General features: G+C 37.0%; 1 protein-coding gene across 1 annotated transcript in view; it reads right to left on the reverse strand.

Moving 5' to 3' along the window:
- The window catches only part of CPQ (carboxypeptidase Q), a 349,952-nt gene that overhangs the window by 235,517 nt on the left and 91,644 nt on the right, over positions 1 to 22,791 (reverse strand). The window contains exon 3 of the mRNA XM_012761981.3: positions 17,736 to 17,943. Within this exon, the coding sequence (XP_012617435.2) occupies positions 17,736 to 17,943 (208 nt within the window). The remainder of the gene's footprint in view (positions 1 to 17,735; positions 17,944 to 22,791) is intronic.

Raw genomic sequence — 22,791 nt, forward strand, 5'->3', positions numbered from 1 at the left:
ATCACTCTCTGTGAATTTTTTCCTTCTCTGCCCCAGAAGTCTGTTATAAAAATAATAATTTAAACTAATTCCAGATTTTTGAAGGAATAATCATCTCCAGAAGGACAGTCATGCCTACTCTGCTTCAGCATGGTGTGCAGATTAAAAGAAAACTGCTAACCACTCAAAGAAGCTCAAGTTTTTTGAGATTCTCTCTCCATTCTGTGGTTTCAACAATTTTCTGCAAAACTAAACAAACAAAAAAAAAATAAAATTCAACACTAGAGTCTTACAGGTTGAATATTCCTTATCCAAAATGCTTGGGACCAGAAGTATTTTGAATTTTGGATTTTAGATTTTGGAATATTTGCATATAACTAATGATACATCTTGGGGATAGGACCCAAGTCTAAATATGGAATTCATTTTTGTTTCATATACACCTTACACACATAGCCTGAAGATACAATATTTTTAATAATTTTGTACATAAAATAAAGTTTTGACTGTGACTCATCTCATGAAGTCAGATGTGAAATTTTAATTTGTGGCATTATGTTGGTACTCAAAAAGTTTTTAATTTTGGAGCATTTCAGAGTTTGGATTTTTGGATTAGGGATTCTCAACCTGTGTTCCTCTTTTATAGAGCTTGTACAGAAGCAACTATGTAAATAAAAATCACTTAGGTGTCAATGTCAAAGCTCACACATATTCTAATGTCATGAATAGATAAAGAAGATGACAGAAGTTGAGCTTGTGGGCTTCAGAGACTAAATGACCAAGGGTTAATCTGCCCAACCCCCATAAGTACTAGTCCTGTGGGAATGGACAGGTTGCCTAATCCCTTTAAGCTTCCAATTCCTCATCTGTAAGATAAGGACAATAAAAGTACCCGATTCACAGAGTCGTTTGAGGGATTAAATGAGAAATTAGACAATAAAATCCCTGATACATGATAAATACAAGCTGATCACTGATTATTGTTTTGGTGGTTCACTTCTATCAGAACTAATCAAAGTCCTTAACCTTTATTCATTGTTCAAAATAATGATCTGTCAAAATTACTTAATCTGCTATGTTTTTCTCACCACTCAGGTTAATATATTTGCCCTTTGAATGCTAAATTAAGTTATGTTACTCTGAAAGAAAAATCTTCCTGTTCAGTGCTATCCTTAAAGCACTATGCCTCACAATAAAAAGGAATGACAAAGTATAATATTGCCTTTGGCTTCCACTTTTAGATAGGGGAGAATGTGCTAATATGGTGAAAAAAGAACAATGATATGGCAATCAAAAGATATGGGGATTCTGTACCCTTCTCTGTTGGGATAATCCAATATGGAAACTACACTGAGGGTGCTTTACATACTGGAAACCAATGACAATCTTCAATTTCTATTCCAATTTAATCATTTTATTTTAGCCATTAGCTTTTGCTAATACAGAACATGTAACTTTAATTCATGTTCATTCATCTGTTCATTCATTCATTTTTTTTAATGATAAAAGTATTTTTGAGTACTACGATATGCACCTATATGTACAGAAACGAAGTATAGGATTTATGGCAAAAAGGAAGCATAAAAAAGACTTACGGAAGTTCTGAAGAGAGAAACATTGTATATGGTTGGGAAAGGCTTCTCAAAGGACCTGGCATTTGAGCAGCCCCTAAATAGTGTCTGACACCACATCAGTGCTCAGTAAATACTTATTAAATAGATGAATTTTGTTAAAATGATTAATGAATAAATAAACAAGGAAAGAGTAGATAAGATTTCAATAGGTAGATTTAGAAAAGGGGATCAATATGGGGATGGCACAGAGACAGGGAAGTGACACCAAACATATGGAACACAGCCTTCTGGGCTTCCAGAAGATAGGTAGGAAAAGGTATGACCAGTATAACACTTATAGATTCAAAGTTTTGAATGCCACATTTAAGGAGTATTGGCTATTATAGGAAGTGTGAAGCCATTGACTTTTTAAAATAGAGAATTGATAGAGGCATTCTTCTATATAGAGGTATACTTATAGAGTATTGGTTGGGTAGTGGTATGTGAGAAAGACAGAGAGGGAAAAATTCAAATAGATGTTAAGATGGCATCAATATCCCCACAATATCCCCTGAAGGATGAAGAAGGCCTTAGTCCAGTACCTTGATTTGCATCGATTCCAGTGCCCTCATATCCAAGCTAGCTTCTTACAGACTTATGAAAATAAACAAATGGGGCTCTGCAATATAAACTCAAAAGCCTTCTGACATAAACACTGAGGGAAAAGAGAAGAAAGTGCTACTTACAAATCTGGTCAGAATAAATTTGGAATGAAATATTATAATTTTGCAAAGAGATGAGGCATGACTAAGGAAGAACATGCATTAACTGCCCATAATTGCTGCTAAAAATTCACATGACATTAAATTAAGTTAGTTTAACCTTAAATTAAGAATCAAGAATGTGTACAGAATAATAATGTTCTTCATCCAATCCTTCATGCTTAATTTAACTAACAGTATAACTATAATGGCACATTCAGCACAAGGCCACATTGGCCATCTTAGAGCCTCATAAAGGCAATTACCTTGGTAGGGGGAGAAGCCATGTTAACTTCTTCCTAAGCTTGCCAAAGATTATTATTTAAAATTATCCAATTATCACAAAATCCATAAACAGTTCAAAAGACAAATTCAAAATTCTGCAGCTACATGTTTATTTAGATATTACATCATTTTTACTGAAAGATTGATTTTGTATAATCAAAACCCCTAGTAACAGGTTAAGTAAATTATAGAATATCCATTTGTTAGAATACCTTAAATATATTAAAAATTCTCTTTCAAGGGATATTTTGCCTGAAGTAAAAAAAATAGGCTTGACAGTATCTATAAACTATGACAACCATATAAAGATATTCATAGAAGAAAACAGAGTAGAGCAAATGCAGCAAGATGCTAACAGCAGCTGCCTTTGAATTAATGTATTTCCAAGTAAAAATTCCTTTCTATTTTTCAAGTGAGTGGATATTAATTTTATATTTAAAACTAAACTTAAGCAATAAGGGCAGTCTTTTTACCAAGAACTGCTATCAACTTTAGAAAATAGTAGAACTGAAATCGGGATGCAAAGAGATTTTTGCAACCATAAAGGTTTGGTTTATGGGCCTATCACAGTGGGTAACACATGGATAGCACTCAATAAATAGTCAGTCAATGAATGAGGTATGGCATAGAATAACAAATCAATTTGGGAAATTCTCTTTTTAAAAAATTTAGTTGGCTAGCCTGATGCCAAGCAAAACACATAATTGGTTATAAAATGTTAATTTCTACCTGATTGTTGCAGCAAAACTGGTGCAGTGAAATCCTGTGGAAGAACCAGGTGTTCTTCATTAGTTACTTTTTGGCTCTACATTTAAGCTAAAGTTTTCAAAACATGGACCCAGACAGTCTAGTGAAGTAACAACACAGGGAGGTGGCTATTCTGGATAGCCTAGAATCTAACTAAAAATTTATATAGTACTTTTTTTTTGTTTAAATATTTGAAGTGAATATTTCAAACAATGTTTTAATTGCTTTCCTAGCTTCTTAAATAGTCCATATGGAATTTAACTTCTTGCAGACTCAAAGTCACTCTTAAGAACATCAGTTGTTACATTATGATATAATAAATTATTAGTGAGATTCCCATACTCACAATGCTATGTTTTTTGCTTTGCGTGATTTTGTCTTGTCCTATGCATTATGCAATTTCGTAAATGTGCCTTGCTGTGGCACATTTCCATACTTTTTGTACACAATTCTCTTTTCCTATAACACCTTCTAGTAAATTCCTTGTCCACCTATTATGTTCCCACTCATATATCTCATCTTTTAGTACCCAGCTTTCATTACAGCTCAGACACAGCTATTACTTTCTGTGTATCTTATAGACATTGATTACTATATTAGTTAACCCCAAAACTGAGTGACTTATAACAATAAGCAGTTATCTCACACATTTTTTGTGTGTGGGTCAAGAATCTGGGAGTGGCTTAGCTGGGTGGTTCTGACTCAAGGTTTATAATATGGTTGTGGTCAAGATATGAGCCAGGGTTAAATTCATCTGAAGACTAGACTGGAACTGTCAGGTTTACCTGTTGGCTAGTTTGTGCTGGTTGGCAGCAGAAGGCCTTAGCTCCTTACCACCTGAATTTCTCCACGGGGCTTCTTCAATAGCCTCACAGCATGGCAGCTGGCATGTCCCAGAGCAAGTGACCCAAGAGAAAAAGCAAAGAGGAAGCCACATTGCTTTTTAAATTCTAACCTTGGCTGTCACACCCTAGCACTTCTGCTACATTCTATTCATTAGAAGTAAGTCACTAAATACAGCCCACATGTAGGAGATTAAAATATTTTAAAACCACTAAAATTGCCCTTATTGCATAATTATACTGTAATTATTTACTTAGAGGCTTTCATTTTTAGGTTGTGTTTCAGGCCATACTTAAAGCATTTATTTATGCTATATAAAATTGCAAGGCTTTGAGTAGTGACTACAGCAAGTTATAGAGAAAACACACTTTGAATCTTATCTCTCACTTGTTAGGTATGTGTCTACCTTTAGTCAAGTTATTTAACCCTGCCGAATCTCAGCTTCCTCATTTTTAAGTGGGAATTGTGATAATCAGCTGTATTGTCAGGATTATGTAGTATAATATAGATAAGATTACACTGCAAATTTTAAAGTACTATATGCATATGTTTGTACCAGGCCAGCCAGGAGGCAGTACTGCAGGCCCTGTGTTAGCACTGTAGAGTCTGAGTTCTAGAACTTACTGTCTACATTACTCAGTAGCCACCAAGAAAGGACCCTTTTTCTTCTATCTTCTCTGCCCTAGAATATTTCCCAAGTTTGTAACATAGTGTCCTGCAAATAGTAGGTGTTCAACATGCATTTGTTACTGATGCTGATGGTTACCCTGGTTTTCTTTTCATTTAGGGTAAAATGGGAAACTCTTTAGGTAGCAGTGCTTCACAAACTAGAATAGAAAGGGACAAAGTGCAAGGTAATGAATTGTTAAGAATACAGGTTCTGAGATAGGAGAGGCTTGATTTTAAATCTCACCTCTGACACACAGAAGCTTTGTGAACTTTGTGATCTAAGTTTCAGTTTCTTCATCTGTTATATGGGGACAACAGCATTGCTTATGTGATAAGCTTGTAGTGAAGATTAAAGGAAATTGTGTATGAGAAGTATCTAGAATACTGCCTGTCATGTAGTAAGTACTCTATAAGTGTGTATTATCCTTCAACTTATGATTATCATTAAGCAGCTCCATCATTAATAAGGGCAAGGTGTTCAGATCTATGAAAGACCACATCCTCCTGCTTTCAAGTCCCATTGACACACTAAGATAATTTAAGTCCAGGAAAGAGTACACTCCAAGGTTTGCCTTGCCTACCTGGGTGGCTATCTATCTAAACCAGCCTGTCTGGCTTGAACTATTTCCATCCGCTCTCTTTATGAGCCCAGAGGCATGCACAGCTATGAGCACATTTCAGAAATTTGAAAAATAAACAATGAAATGTCTCGTGCTTGCCACACATGTATTTTTTTCTTCCATGATTTAGGTTGGCTGGTTCTAAGCCATAAAAAGTTTATAATAAGAAAGAAAAAAAAGAATGAATTTGCCAGCTTAGAACTCTTTAACCCCACCCCCCAAAACTTTCCAACTCAAGGTTAAAATGTGAACAAATGTTCCAACCAATATGTTCATGAAAGATTTAATAATTACTTTGCTTATGAAAGTTTAAACAGCTGCTTAAGTTAGTAAAAAATCTCCCACCCAGGCAGAGTGGGAGACTGTACCCTGCTATACCCACTAAGAAGTTTTTACAAATCATCAGACTCCATATTCAGATGAAAGGCAAAGTTGCATTTGCTGTACAGCTTCTAACTGTTCAATTATGTATGGAATAAGTTTATTCACCAGGTCAATCAGGTTTCGTCTATTCTTTCAACAAGGGTCTTGACAGTATCAATGTTAAAGCAGTTTCAGAGGGATTGCTGAGCTTTTCAATAATTTATTTTTAAAAACACATATACATGAAATAGGCCATGACTTTTTCTTTAGGTTATTTTATAGTATAACTCCATGAAAACAGGGGTCATTATCAAATGGATTCAGAAATGATAGGAAGCCACATCATATTCCTTAAAAAAGAGTAACACTACTTTTTGGGCTTTCATATGTACTACTTCCTCTGCTTGGAATGTACATCATCCCAACCCCATTCCTATAACCCTTAGCATGGTGTTAATGTCCCACTCATGCTGCAGGAGTAAACGGAATCTCCCCAGAGAGCCTTCCTTGCCTCCTGGAACAGGATGGTTGCCCCTGAAATGAGCCCCTCAGAACTACGGAGCTGCTATATTATGGCACCTACCACCTTCTATTCTGTGGTTTGTTTAATTGCCTGTCTTATCATTCAATCCCAAGTATGATGAGATCCATTTGATACACCCAGAAAATGGCAGAAGCTCAGTAAATTGCTGTAGAATTCATGAATGCATTCTGCCAGTAACCCAAACTGCACTTCTCCCTCTTTTTCTCTCCTATATCCAAACTTTAACAACTCCTGCCAATTTTATTCCCTAAATATTTTCTGAATTCTTCTCTTCTTTTCTAACACTACTTTAAACATCTCAGTTCAAGCTTTATTATCTCCTGGCTGAATTTCAGTCCTTGCCTACTTAAATGTATACACTGGCCAGAGCAAACTAAGAGGTAAATCCACTGCTAAAACCATATAGTGAATTCCTGCCACCCGTAGGACAAAGCCCTGTTCCTTCCCATGGCAAGCAGGCCCACTGTGGTCTGTTCCTTATAAAGTATACCTCCTATTTCCTCAACTCCTTGTCCTGGCATAAGCTCTTCCCTCTCTAGAAATGCTAATATTTATATTTATAAAGGCAAAATAACCTACCCCAAATTATAAGAGACAGGATTTGAATTCTACAGGCTCTGCTTCTAACCACAGAGCTATACTGCTCAATGCTACTGCTGTAATTCTAGTACCTGATACATACTACTCAATAAATATATGCTGAATTAGTGAATAACTGGGGAAAAAAAGCACATAATAAAAAACCCTAGAACACCTACATCCTTCCATTGTACAGTTTCTCAAAATGTGTCTCATGTTAGGATACTCTGTGAAAAAATTGTTTCATGATCAAAAGTTTGCAGAATAGTGCAAAGCTACTTCTTAAAGATTCCCAGTGCACATCAGCACACTAAAGGCTTAAGAAGTACCTAAAAAGAGGAGCCTGTTTAACTTTATGAATACAAGAGTTCCTAACTATATTTGAACACAGAATTTTTTTAAAAAATACCATCAAAATACCCTTATTCTGTGAATAAGTCTGCTCCAACACCAGCTTTATAAAGGGCTCCCACTGCTTGTTACTATCTAACCATACACAGAGTTTACCATCAGTCTTATGATAAATTTCACCTCTAAGTATTTTTTTAAATAATGGAATTTTAGGGCTGGCAATGACCTTGGAGCTTTTTCAAACAAAGTTCCTCCTTCTATAGATGAAGAATTAAATAATGATAAGGTCGCTCAGCTTATTTGTAGCAGAAATAAAACCAGAACCAAAGTTTCACAACACCCACCCAGTCTTCTTTCCATTACTCCACATCAGTGATTCTCAACCTGGGTGACTTCTGTTCCCCAGGGGACATTTGTTAATGTCTGGAGACATTTTTGATGGTCAATACAATGGGAGGTGAATGTGGGGGTTAGGGTGACACTAGAGATTAGAGGCCAAGGAAGCCCCTGAACAGCTGATAATGTAGGACAGCCCCACAACAAAGAATGATCTTGCCCAAACAGTCAATAGTGATGATGTTGAAAAACCCTTCCCCACATTAAAAAGAAGAAAAAGTGAAGTGTTTGGTTAACAAACTAGAGCTTCCCTTTCAATGTTTCCCATTAGCCTCTATAGTATTGCATTATATTTGAAATAACACTGGCATATAAAACTGAATTTGTTCTTTGAATCCATGTAAATAACTACTGTAGGAAAAATGCACATGTGACAAAATAATTCCTCGCATCAAGACCTTAACAAACTACTATCAATCCTCCACACCCCACCCCCAGAAAACCCAAAACACTTTTCTTTCCATACAATGCCCTCAGAAGAATTCTTGAATATGTTAACATTTTAAAAATATTGCATTTACTAAGCAAACTTCAAAATAAGACCTAGGAAATTACTGGGGATCAAAGGAAATGGGCCAGCCCCAGGAGTCAACATTAAAGAATATGCTATCAGTGAGAGAGTTTCTCCTATGGGTGCAACAAATTCCTTAAGATCAGTTTGCCCTCTGGTCAGGTCAATTCGAGCACAAATCATCTTCCGTATTTGTTTATTTATTTGTTCATTTGTTTGTGGAAAATCATAGAACCATCACAAATTAAGACTGGAAAAAGACTGATTGGGTTAATGTCAGAGTAGAGTACACCCTGCACTGGGCGCTGCACACAGGATGCTCACAAGGCAGGCCCTGCTTTATAGGAAAGCAGCTCTCACAGTGGTAAGAGGTAAGGGGTATTTAGGTCATGGGGGATCTACCCTCATGGATGAATTAATGTCATTATCACAGAATGGGGTTACTTATCTCAAGAGTGGGTTTGTTATAAAAGGGAGTTTGGCCCCTTCTTGCACTCCCATTCTTGCCCTCTCTTGCCCTTCTATCTTCTACTATGGAGTGATGAACCACTAAGACCCTTGTCTGCACCATATTCTTGGACTTCCCTGCCTCTAGAACCATGAGCCAATTTCTGTTCATTATAAATTACCCAATCTGCAGTATTCTGCTGTAGAAGCATAAAACAGACTAAGACAATCCATCCGCCTCCCCTCTGTCTACTGTCAAGTCACAGATGATGTTTAATCTGCAGACAGAATAATGGTGATTTCAACAAACCCTCTTTTTTAGAGATAATTTCCACTACAACTAATTTACTCAGAGTTATTTGGCACCACTATTCTTTAGTATGCTAAAAAGCAAGGATATTTCAGGCATAAGTTAGTCAACCTAAACTATCAAAACCAACATTTATATCACTGATAGCATTACTGAGAATTAAAAATAAAGTTGAGACTCGAGCCTCGGAAGTGAGGTTGTTGCGTGAGGGAACATGTTTTTGGCTTTTGGCAGTGGAGCAAAATTCCTGAAGACATTTTATTCTTCAAAAATCCTCAGATTCTATACTTCTGCTTTTTGGAGGTTAAAAATATGAGATCAAAGTATCAAGACTGGAGGAAGATGGCATACTAGAAGTAGCCCACGCATGCTGCTCTCATAGAGAGAATCAAAAGTTGCAGGTAGATGCCTAGCTATGGGTGGTTTTTCTTGGAAAGAACATCAAATAACTCTGGAGAAGTGAAGAAGGACATTCAAAGTAAAGGAGAAGGTGACAGGGTGATTCATATGGCAAGATCAAAGAGAACCTCGGAGAGGTACCCACACATGGGGAAATACAGGAAAAGAGAGCCCTGGGGCTCGATGTTCACCCCACATGCTCTATAGCCCAATCTCTGAGGGTGGCTGCACCAACACTGCAGATTTCTGGACTGCTCAGGGAGCTTCTTGGAGTCTGTGTAGAGATATTGCACTGGAAAGCAGGCACAGCAGGGATTTGATGGCTACCAAGCCTGGGTCACTGCAACTGACGCCATTCTGAGCTCTCAGGTACAGGGGGCCAGGTCTGCACAGGGCTGAGCTTTGCAATAGCAGCCTTTGCATTGCCACCACAGGGCTGGGGATGGAGTGGGCACAGTGGATGTTCCCCTACCCCGTGATGTGCCCAGTGATTGAGTATTGAGCACCCCTCTCCAACAATGTGGGATCTGAGCAGATAGGGCAACTCAAGAGCCACAGACGCCGCCTGAGAGGCTTTGAGGCTTGGCATCCATAGTCTCAGCACTGCTGGATCAGCTGCTGCCCATGTGGCTCCAACTCAGCGGTCCCGATACCACTGGATCAGCCCCCACCAGCATGGCTCAACCTCTACGGTTCTTGTGTTATGATTTGGCACTGTGTCCCCACTCACACAGCTTTTGTCTTGCCTCCAGACTGCAGTCCTGGCTCTGAGACTCCCATAACACCCAAGCCAGAGGCTCTGCCCCCCAGGCTTCATTACCTCGAGGATGCTGCGCTGCTCTTGAGATGATGGAACCACCCCAAAGTCAAAAAATCCACCAGGGACTCCCCAGCCTTGAGCTGACATTATACCTGAAGCTGGTTTGAGCAAATGTCCACAGCCCAGACACCCATGATCACTGCCTACATGGCCTCACCCAGCTGGCACCAGCACTTTCATGGGGAGACCCTGAGCAAAGCAATCCCCACAAAATGCCCGCCTCCATGGAGAGCGTCTCATCCAACCCCCAACTCAAGTTTCCAGTAATGATCAGAAGAACAACCCACCAGCCTGCATGAAGATCATTGAGTAGTGGCTTCAATTGTGACAATCACAGGGGAAAGGGACCAAATAGAACACCTGCACTCAAGGCTCTCAATGTACCTGCCCCTCCCCTGTCTAATTAACCTTCCAGAGTAGGGCACAAAAGCACATCTATGGACCCCCTCCTACTTTCTTCTCACTAAGTAGGAGAATTCCCAGTGAAGAACAGTTATGCTGAAACCAGCTCTGAGCTGAGAATGGTCAGATAGGACGAAATCAGAAAAAGAACTCTGGCAACATGAAAAAAAGAAAACAGTTCAATACTGCCAAACAATCAAAATGGAGTTATAGTAGTGGACCCCAAACAAAAGGGAAATTGTTGAAATGTCAGAATTGGAATTCAGGATATGGATGGCAAATAAAATGAATTGAATTGAAGAGAAAGTTGAAATCCACAAAATGAAAAAAAAAATCTCAGGAAATCAATGGAAAAAAATGAAAAAGTCACTAAAGAGGTAGACAATATAAGAAAGGATATATTAGAGCTTAAATAAAGGAAAGAGTCATTTAGAGGATTTCAAAATACAGCAGAAAGCTTCAATAACAGTCAAGACTAAGCAGAAGAAAGAATCTCAGAGCTTTAAAGACAAGGCTCTCAAGCTAACCAAGTCATTCAAAGATGCTAAAAAAGAAAAAAGAGAGTACAAAAAGACTGAACAATCACTCAGAGAAATATAGGATTATGCAAAGTGAACTAAAATATGAATTATAGGTATCCCTGAGGGAGAAGAAGAAAGATCAAAAATCATAGAAAATCAATTCAAGAGAATTATTGAGGAAAATTTCCCTGGTATTGCCAGAGATTTAGACATCCAGATACAAGATGGTCATTGAACACTGGGAATATTCACAGCAAATGGGACAATTCCAAGGCACATAGTCATCATTCTGGCCAAAGTCAAAAAGAAGGAGAAAATTATATAATTAGCAAGACAAAAGCTATAACTAACCTACAAAGGAAAACCCATCAGGCTAACAGTAGGCTTCTCAGTGGAGACTTTACAAGCCAGAAGAGTTTGGGGTTCCATCTATAGTCTTCTTAAACATAACAATAGCCAGACATGAATCTTGTATCCTACAAACTAAATTTCATAAAGTATTGAGAAATAAAGACTTTCCAGAAAGGAAACAGTGAGGGAATTTGCCATATTTGTCATGACTGGGCCTGCCCTACAGGAAATACTCAGAACAGCATAATACATCAAGAGGCAAAATAGATACCTACCAGTGTAAAATTACCTCAGAGCTAAAGCTCACAGCTTGTATAAAACAATAGTATATGAGGGGAAACAAAGCAATAAGGTACTATCCAACATTATGAACAGAACACCATCCTACATATCAATACTATCAGTTACTATAAATGATCTGTATGCTCCCCTCAAAAAACACAGACTGACTGAACTGATGGAAAAACACAAGCCAGGTATCAGCTGTCTCTAGGAAACACATCCAACCCACAGGGACTCACAAATCCACAACCAAGATCATATTTGAATGGGGAAAAAAGTTGAAAGCATTCCCATAAGAACTAGAACAAGACAAGGGAGCCCACTGTCAACACTTGTATTCAAGACAGTGCTGGAAGTCCTAGCCAGAGCAATTGGGCAAGAAAAAGAAATAAAGGGCATCCAAATCAGGAAAGAGGAGATCAAACTATCTCTTTTCATTCATGATATGATCTTGTATCTAGAAAACCCCAAAGAGTCTACCAAGAGTCTCCTGAAATTGATAAATGAATTCAGCAAAGTCTCGGGTTACAAAATCAATGTATACAAAACAGTAGCATTTTTATATACTAATAACAGTCAAGCTGAGAGTCAAATCAAAGACTCAATAATATTCACAAGAGATACAAATAAAATAAAATACTTAGGAATATACTTAACCAAGGAGGTGAAAGAAAGATCTGTATAAGGAGAACTACAAAACACTAATGAAAGAAATTGCAGATGACACAAATGGAAAAACATTATGCTCATGGATCAGTAGAATCAACATTGTTAACATGTCCATACTGCCCATAGTGATTTACAGATTCAACTCATTCCCATTAAAATACCAAGGTCGTATATCACAGATCTAGAAAAGATAATTCTATGCTTCATTTGGAACCAAAAAGAAACCAAATAGATAAAGCATTTTTTAGCAAAAAGAACACATCTGATATTGCATCACACCACCAGACTTCATAGAATATTATACTACAAGTCTATAGTAACCAAGACAGCATTTTATTGATATAAAAGTAGCGACATAGACCAATGGAATATAACAGAGAACCCAAATATAAAACCATCTACCTACAACCAACCAATCTTCAACAAAGCAGACAACAACATACACTGGAGAAAGGAAGCCCTATTTAATAAATGGTGCTGGGAAAACTTTATAACCACACAAAGAAGAATCAAAAAGGACCCCAATCTCTTGCCATATACAAAAATTAATTCATGATGGATTAAAGATTTAAATGTAATGCATGAACCATAAAAATTCTAGAAGATAATGTGGGAAAAACTCTTCTAGACATTAGCCTCAGCATAGAATTTGTGACTAAGGCCCCAAAGTCAATTACAGTAACAACAAAGAATAAATAAATGAGACTCGATTAAATAAAAAAGGTTCTGCATAGCAAAGGAAATAATCACAGATTAAATAGACAACCTACAGAACGAGAGAAAATAGTCACAAACCATACATCCTATAAAGGGCTAATATCTGGAATCTACAAAGACCTCAAACAAATCATGAAGAAAAAAACAAACAACCCCAATAAAAAGTGGACAAAAGACTTAACAGAAATTTTTCAAAAGAAGATAGCCAAATGACCAATAAACATATGGAAAAATGCTCAACATCACTAATCATCAGAAAAATGCAAATTAAAACTACAATAGGATATCACCTTACCCTTGTCAGAATGGCCATTACTAAAAAGTCAAAAAACAATAGATGCTTGCATGGATGCAGAGAAAGGAATGCTGACACACTGTTGGTGGGACAATAAATTAGTATAACCTCTATGGAAAATAGTGTGGATATTCCTCAGAGAAAGAAATATAGACTTACCACTCAATGCAGCAATGCCATTACTGAGTATCTACCTAAAGGAAAGGAAGTCATTTTATCAAAAGGACACCTTCATCCAAATGTTTATTGCAGCACAATTCACAATCACAAAGATGTGGAATCTACCTAAGTACCCATCAATTAATGAGTGAATTAACAAAATGTGGTATACATATACCATGGAGTAACACTCAGCCATAAAAAGGAATGAATTAATGTCTTTTGCAGCAATTTGGATGGAACTAGAGACCATGATTGTAAGTAAATTATTTCAGAAATGGAAAAACAAGCACCACATGTACTCTCCAATAATTTGGAACTAATCAATGGGCACAGAGAGAAGTAAAAGTCATTGTAAATCAAGAAGAGGGCAAGAAAGGAAGAGGGGAGCCGTAAAAACCTACCTAACAGGTACAATGAACACTATTCTTGTGATGTGCATACTAATAACATTACAAAAGCTATCCATGTAACAAAACATTTGCACCTCCTTAATATTTTGAAATTAAAAACAAGTAAAAAAAAAAGTTGAATGATTTTAGGAAAGTTTTTTAGAGTTTAGGAGAGCTGAAATCCCTCACTGGCCTATGGAATAAAGAAAATTTAAGTTGACCTTAAATCTCTATCATACATTTCCTTTCTACATCATACATTTCCTTTCTCTCTTTCTTTATTCTCATTTTCTTGTCATTTATGAATGGTGCTATATAATTTCCTCTTACTATAACTGCCTCCTACATAACCCTCCCTAGCTCCCTTCCCTCTTTGTCTCATTCCCTCTGTCTTCTGCTCACCTCAGATCACTCATATCAGCATTTATCTTCATCACAACCTTAATCTTACAGAAAAAGAGATAGGCAGAGAGGGACCTCAAAGCAGGGAAACACCATGTTGAGATCAATGTTTTAACAGATAACTTTGAGCTTCATTATAAGAAGAGACACAGTATGGGAGAAACTGGCAAAAAAAAAAAAAATAGATCAGGAGGGAAATAGTGAACACCTGAATTCGGACAGTAATAGCAGTAAAGGCAAGGTAGGAACAGAATTTTTTAAAATATGCTGAAAGTAGACTGAATAGGACATGATGCCTGACTGTAGGACAGTGATAAAGAGAAGGGAATGAAAATTAACTTGAAGTTTTGTAACTGTGCTGATAGTTAGATACAAGGTAGATTCAATAGACACAAGAAATGAAAGCAAGGAACAAGGTATGAGGGAGTTGATGTGTTCATGTCTGGACATTCAGGGATGATGTCCAATATGCCAATAGATAATGTTCTAAATCAGCAGGAAAATTAGATTTAGAAAGGATCAAGATTAACAAAACCTTCCAACCATTTCCTTCTTTATTTACTCTCTTCATTCTACTAATATATATATATATATATTATATATAATATACATATATTATATATAATATGTATAATATACTATATATGTGTGTGTATGTATATATATATATATATATATATATATATATATATATATATATATATATATTATACTGCACGCCAAGTCCTGGGATAGTCATTAGGGAAAAAAAAAGAAAAAGAAAGTAAATAAAGTAAATAGAATGCCTGCTCAGGGCATTTGTACACACTGGTGGGAGATGACTCAATAAAAGTAGCATAAAGTGTTAAGATGAAGGGAAAGTTACCAGAGGAGGCTTCACAGAAGAGATGGCATTTTATCAGGGATAAGAAGGACAGTGCATACTCAAGTTCGTTAACCAACCTAACAACTGAAGGGGAGACTATATGCTTGTCTTTTGCCTTCACAATCTGTGTGTCCCCTGTGGTTCCAGGCCAGCTATAAGGCAGATTCCTTCAAAAAAACACAGCCACAGATTTGACTTTACTGTGATCGTTTATATTCCTTCTGCGGAAATAATGCTGTGACTCCTTTGTGGGAGAACTTTTGTTAATCTTCTACCTTTTATATCTTGTTAAGGAGATATTTATGACCAACTCTTGGAGTGCTAGGCAACACTCTGGCAGAGATGACAGTTTAATCTTGAGTCCTGAGATCTCTCCAGAATTGCCCATGTACCTTCCTGGAGAACATAAGTCTACAGAAAGACGAGGACAAGAATGTTCACAGAAGCTTCACACATAATTGTCAGAAACTAGAAACCACCCACATGTCCATCAACTGCTGAGTGGATAAACAAATTGTGTCCATGCAATGAGATACTCCTCAGTGATATATAGGAAGAAATAACTGATACCACAACATGGATAAATCTCAAAAGCATTATGCTGAGTGAAAGAGGCAGACATGAATGACTACAGATTATATGATTCTACTTATATGAAATTCTAGAAAAGACAACAGTTCTAGAAAGAGCAGTAGCTTCCAGGGGGCAGGAGAGTTAAGTTGGCAATGGACTGAAAAGGCACAAAGGAATCTTTGATGTGGTACAAATATTCCATATTATGATTGTGGTAGTGGTTACATTACTGTATACATTTTTAAAAACCCATCAAAACCTGAAGGCCAGAATCAGCCTGCTTACTCAGACAAGTGATAATAGATAATTCTAAACCCCAACACCCTGGGCTAGCAACCTGAAGATGACAAAAATTTATCCAGGAATTAATGACAGGGGAAAATACCTGATATGGATTACATTTTTCAGGAGTCTGACTGTTCAGTATCTGGAATACAGATTCTTGGTTCTTTTGTTGTTATCAGTTTCCTATAGAGGGAAGGGGCTGGGGTTATTTGTTTTCTCAATGTTTGAAACCATAGTTTCTCTACATCTATCTGACTCCCTATGGCCCTATAGAGTTCTTGATTTTCTATCATCCATATGGCCACAAGCCATGGTTGATGATACCCAGGTCCTTGAAACAGGCCTTTTTGGGAAGAAAAGAGTCCTGAACTTAAAATAAATCTTTACTACAGCACAACCCTATGTCCAGGAGGAGTCCCTAGTCAAGACATGAGCAGAAGGTGTGTTTCTCCATCATCAAACTCCATCACTGTTCACTTTTTCCTTCATCCCATTGGTGTCTTCAAGCAAAATAAAAGTCTGAAATTTATGAATAACTTCATTTTAAATTTCTATTTTCAGGATTTCAGATTTGCACCAGAACATCATAAAAACCGTTTTTGCACACTTGATATCATGCAAAGTAGACTTAGAGTCAGTGAGCATTTGTGATGTGCCAAACACTGTATGAGGTTATTTGATGTGCATTATCTAATATAGTCCTCATAATAATTTGGTTAATTACCTATACCATCCCTTTTTTTGCAGATAAGTTCTCTAAGACTCAGAGAATAAGTAATTTGGTCATGTTATTTAACATTCAGCTAGTATAGAGATTGGATCTATCTCTAAAACTATTTTAAAAATATGCTTTGGAAATTGCACATAAACTGTGGTTTAAAGCTTAATTTAATATTTACAAAGTCCTGACTTTAAGTCCCTTCTCAGTCACTTAGTTGTGTGGACCTTGCATGAGTGAGTGTCCCTCAGAGTTAGCTTCCTTACCTGTAAAATGGAGAAAACAGGTCCCACTTGACGCTGATCTTTGAAAGGATTAAATAAGATAACTCACACAATAAGCACAGTAAGTATTATGTCGCGCCCACTTCGCCAGCAAGGAAGACGCCGCAACCGGAGTTCTTCTGACAGCGCTTTAATGGGGATTGCTTAACTGGTTACATGCGGAAGACGCGGAGGCGTTCTCGGCGGCTGCTTATAAAGGCAGTAAGTACACTGGGCATTGTCTGATTGGATAAGGCACTTGGAAGGGAGGAGACAAACTCTGCACATGCGCTGAGCACTTGTTTGTCAGACTAACAGCAGGGTTTGACCAGGAAGCGGGCGCCATCTTGGAATGGCGTTGCCACCGCGCCCCACAGTATTACCTATTGGTTTGATCTCAAATGCCAACCTGGCTCCAAATGGAATAAATATAATATATATGTACAAATAAATAATACTTTCACACCACGGATCCCATTCTCCCCTTCAATTAGACCTGTACTTCAATGTAATAAAACTTTTCATGAGAAAAAATATGTATGAAGCTTCTGCCTTCAATGAGTCTATGAGAACCAGCAGTCTCATGCTCTCCTCCCCAAACTATCCTAATAACTCAAACTTGTCAAGATCACCCTATTCCTAAATAGCCCATCCCTTCACTCACCTGTTCTGGGTACTTGATCCCAGTGATCTCTGCTACAATGTTGAAAGACTCAGTATCTGGATAGTTCTTTGCTTCCATCTTCAGCTGAATGACAATTTTGACCCCACGAGAAGCCATTCTTGACATCATATTTGCATCTTCTACTGTAATACAGGCTGTTGGGATCTTGGGCACACCATCCTCATATTTCTGAATACCTGTGTGAGGACTTGAGAAAAAGAAGCCACCAGGTTACCTTGAAAGTGGAAATAGACCAAGAGTATTTTTTAAAAGCTCCTATACATTGACATTTGACTTTCACTTATCTTTGTTCACACATGGGAAGTAGGGAGGGTGGACAGTATTGGTTTACTTGCTTTTGATATGAATATAATTTTCACTTTTGGTTAAAAAAACTTAGAAACTTTAAGTTAATAATTATCTAATTGAAAACATATGTAAGTTTTTGATAATATGGATGATCCTTCAAAGTTGTAAATTGCCACAAACTCTGAAGGACATCAACAGTGCCTTTGCGACCAAGAAGTGGACACATCTATACCAGGAGACAAGGGAGCTCTGAAGTCCATCAAGGCTGCATACCAGAAGAGCCACATGTCTGGAAGAAAACTGGCCCAGATACACTTAGCTCTGTGGTCACTGACTAGCACTGAGCTTACTCTCTTCCCACCTAAACACAGAGGTCTGAGTATACAACCCCGTGTTGGTGGTAGAACACCATGCAGGAAAACTGGAGAACAATGTCTGGGAAATATTTGTGGTCTCATGAAGAAAGGTGCTAAAGAAACCCAGGCCCCTGATTTTATTGCCATAAGAAAAAGAAAACTATTATAATTTTGGCACTAAAGGAGAAATATTATCCCAACAGGTCAAATGTTTCCTGCTAATTTCCAGATTCTTCTTACATTACTAGAAACACTTATAATTGAAGTTTATATTAATTTACTATTTATTTAACCTCTGCTAATGAAGTTTATCAAAGTCATTTTCCAAATTGCTCTTTTAAGCTGTCCCCTTTTACCCCTGAAGTACAGCTGCAAACTCTTCTGAACTACAATTCACTCAAGACCAGTCACAGCTTCTGAGCACATAACACAACATATCAGTCTATTCCCATCTTCTGTTAAAGTATAAGCAAAAAGCCTCCCTTTTAAAATTATTTTTTCTTTTCATATTTCCATATTTGTTTCAGGTTATCTCATATTTACAGAATAGCCTTCCTCCTCCTTTCAGCCACAATACATTTCTCTCCTACACATGACAGCTTGGTGCTTCTCTCCTCTAGACGTGACTCCAATCTCTACATGCACAAACACAATGTTCCATTGTTACCTATAACTGCATTCTTGGTATGACTGCATTGTAGTGATCATATTTCAGGTGACTTTTTACTTAGGGAAATTATATAGCAAAACAGTTAAGAACAGATGCTCTGAAGCAAGACTGTCTGGGTTCGAATCTGGGCTATGCCACTTATTGCTAATTGGCTTGGGCTAGTTACATCTTTGTTTCAGAAGCTTCAGCTACAAATGGAGATGATGATAATAATATGTATTTTATGGAGTTATTTTGCAGATTTAATTAATTTATACAAGTAAATCACTTACCCTGGAACATAGTAATCACTCGATAAATGCTAAATATTTATTTTTATTGACTTCCCTATTAAATTATCTTTGCAGAGAATGTCTAATCTTAAGTCATTAGTACCATCTGAGCACATAGCTCTATGGACATTTCTTTCTTTTTTTTCCTTAAACCTATGCTGTCTTCTTACGGACATTTCTTAAATGTTGACTGCAAATTTTATTGTTTATCATAAGAGAGACAAATGACTTATAAACCCAGAACTAGGAATACAGGATCTGAATTCCTGCTCTGAAATGTGCATTATCCACTCGAACTTCTGGTTCATGCTCTGTGGTCATATAACCAAGGTCAAATCTTGGCTCTAGCATTCTCTACCTGCATGACACCAAGCAACTTAGACTAGCTCACTGTTTCTCAGTTTCCTCATCTGTAAAGTGGAGAATAATATTAGTATTGACCTCATACTATTGCTATGAAAAATAAAAAAGTATATATAAAGAATTTAAGACAGTATTTGGCACATAGTAATTACTTAGTAAACATTAGTTATTGTTATTATTTCTTCAGTGCTAATTTTTCCCACTGAGTTGGTAGAGTGATTAATGACTAGAAATTATCTTGCAACATGCAGGAAGACAATCTAAATATTTATTACTCATAATACCTTACGTGATGTCTGGGATTCAACAAACTCTCCTTGTTCTCAGACTCTCTTACTCGTGAGAAGGTCAGTATAAAACTTCTTAACAGTTTCTTTTAAATAATGTTTCTAGACAAATTTGTACTAATAAGTTACAGGTAAGGGTTCTTAAAGTGGGGACAGTGAACCAGGCATCATGGCTTAACTGGGAGAAATAGCACAGACAAACATCTTCAAACTGTGGATCTGAATTTACGATATAAAAACCTTTGAATCTGTTTCTGTCTTCCAGTGGTAGAGCATTCATCATTGTTTAGTAGAAGGAGGCAAAATGAAGACTCAACAGTTTCATTCAGAATCCTGTACTGGCCGGGCGCTGTGGCTCATGCCTGTAATCCTAGCTCTTGGGAGGCCGAGGCGGGCGGATTGCTCAAGGTCAGGAGTTCAAAACCAGCCTGAGCAAGAGCGAGACCCCGTCTCTACTATAAACAGAAAGAAATTAATTGGCCAACTGATATATATATATATATAAAAAAATTAGCCGGGCATAGTGGCGCATGCCTGTAGTCCCAGCTACTCGGGAGGCTGAGGCAGAAGGATCACTCGAGCCCAGGAGTTTGAGGTTGCTGTGAGCTAGGCTGACGCCACGGCACTCACTCTAGCCTGGACAACAAAGTAAGACTCTGTCTCAAAAAAAAAAAAAAACAAAAAAAAAAAAACAAAAACAGAATCCTGTACTTTTCATTGCTGTGAAATTGTCCTAGACAGACCAATCAGTATGAATACGACCTTACTGCCTCCATTTACAAGCCCCATCTGCAACTTAACAATAGCAAAGGGTAAACTACAAAGGAAGCCATAAAAAATAAAAATAAGATTGTTAAAGGATTAATACCAGTCCTTTACAAACTCTTCTAAGAAATAGAAGAGTTTGGGAGGGAACACTTTTAAACTTATTCTATAATAAAAGGCAACTATTACTGACATCAAAATCAGACAAAGACATCACAAGAAAAATACAGACCAATATCTCTTATGAATATAAATGCAAAAAATTCTCAACAAAATACTAGCAAACTGAATCCAGCAACATATGAAAAGGATTGTTCACCATGGTACATAAATCCCAAATGGGATTTATCCCAGGAATACAAAGTTGGTTTAAATCCAAAAATCAATGAATATAATATACCGCGTTGATATGATAAAAGACAAAAAATACATGATCATCTCAGTAGATGCTGAAAAAGCATTTGACAAAATATAGTACCCTTTTATATAAAATCATTAATCAAACTAATGAAGGAGAACTTCCTCAGACTGATTAAAAAGTACCTACTAAAACTCCACAGCTGACACCATATGTAATGGTGAAAGACTGAATGGTTTTCTCCTGAGATCAGGAATAAGACTAGGATGTTTGCTCTCGCTACTCCTATTCAACATTGTGCTGAAGATTCTAGCCAGGGAAGTTAAATAAGAAAAAGAGAGAAAAGGAATTCAGATTGGAAAGGAAGAAAGAAAAGTATCTCTTTTTACAAATGACATAATTTTATATACAGAAAACCCTACAGAATCTGCCAAAAAAAGAAAGAAATAGAAAAAGAAAGAAAAGAAAAGAAAAGAAAAGAAAAGAAAAGAAAAGAAAAGAAAAGAAAAGAAAAGAAAAGAACTATTAGAACTAATTGAGTTCAGCAGGTTACAAAGGTTATAGCATACAAATCAATATACAAAAATCAGTTGTATAGTAGCAATGAACAATAAAATAGCAATATAGTAGCAAAGAGCAATTTGAAAATTAAGTAAACAATTCCATGTACATTAGTAACAAAACAATGAAATACTACAAATAAATTTAACAAAATAAGTGTAAGACTTGCACACTGAGAACTACAAAATATTGTTGACATACATTAAAGTTTCAAATAATACAAAGACATCTGATGTTTATGACTTAGAAGACTTAATATTGTTAACATGACATTAATTCCCAAATTTATCTACAGATATAACATAATCCCTGTCAAAATTCCAGCAGCTTTTTTTAAAGAAATTGACAAGCTGCTTTAAAATTCATATGGAAAAGCAGAATAACTCACAATAACCAACACAAGTTTGAAAAAGTAGAACAAAGTTGGGGAACTCACACTCCTAATTTTTTTTTGATTTCATCATATTATGGAGGTATGAATATTGTTAGGGTTACAAATATTGCCCCTGTCCCCCCTCCGTCCCCCGATGTGTCCAATCCCCCAGTGGTGTGCATCACATACGTTATGGAAGCATACACCCCTTTCCTCCTCCCCCTACCGCCTGCCCACCACCCGATAAAAAGTTTTGTTTTGATTTTTTTTTTTGACATTTTGGTTATATTGTATATCTTTGCCTCTCCCTAAGAAGGGTTAGAGTTATGCCCTCCAAAATACTCGCCACCTCCCTAAGAATGGGTCCCCCCCCCGAATCCCTGGTGAGCACTGCCACCATTTGAAAACCATAGTTTTAATCAGTCAGTACCAATTTGATGGCGAGTAGATGTAGAGCCCATTTTCCATGTCTTGTGTCACCTCACTTTGGATAACGGGCTTAAGCTTAATCCAGGATAGCATAAACATGCTAGCTCACCGTCATTTCTTAGGATTGAGTAATATTCCATTGTGAGGATATACCACATTTTAATTATCCACTCATGAATTGATAGGCTCTTAGGTTGTTTCCATGATCGTGCAATAGCAAATTGTGCTGCTATAAACATTCAGGTGCAGATGTCTTTATAATAGAATGTCTTATGCTCTTTTGTGTAGATGCCCAACAATGCTATTGCAGGGT

The sequence above is a fragment of the Microcebus murinus genome, chromosome 7 (assembly GCF_040939455.1).
Source record: "Microcebus murinus isolate Inina chromosome 7, M.murinus_Inina_mat1.0, whole genome shotgun sequence".
NCBI lineage: Eukaryota > Metazoa > Chordata > Mammalia > Primates > Cheirogaleidae > Microcebus > Microcebus murinus.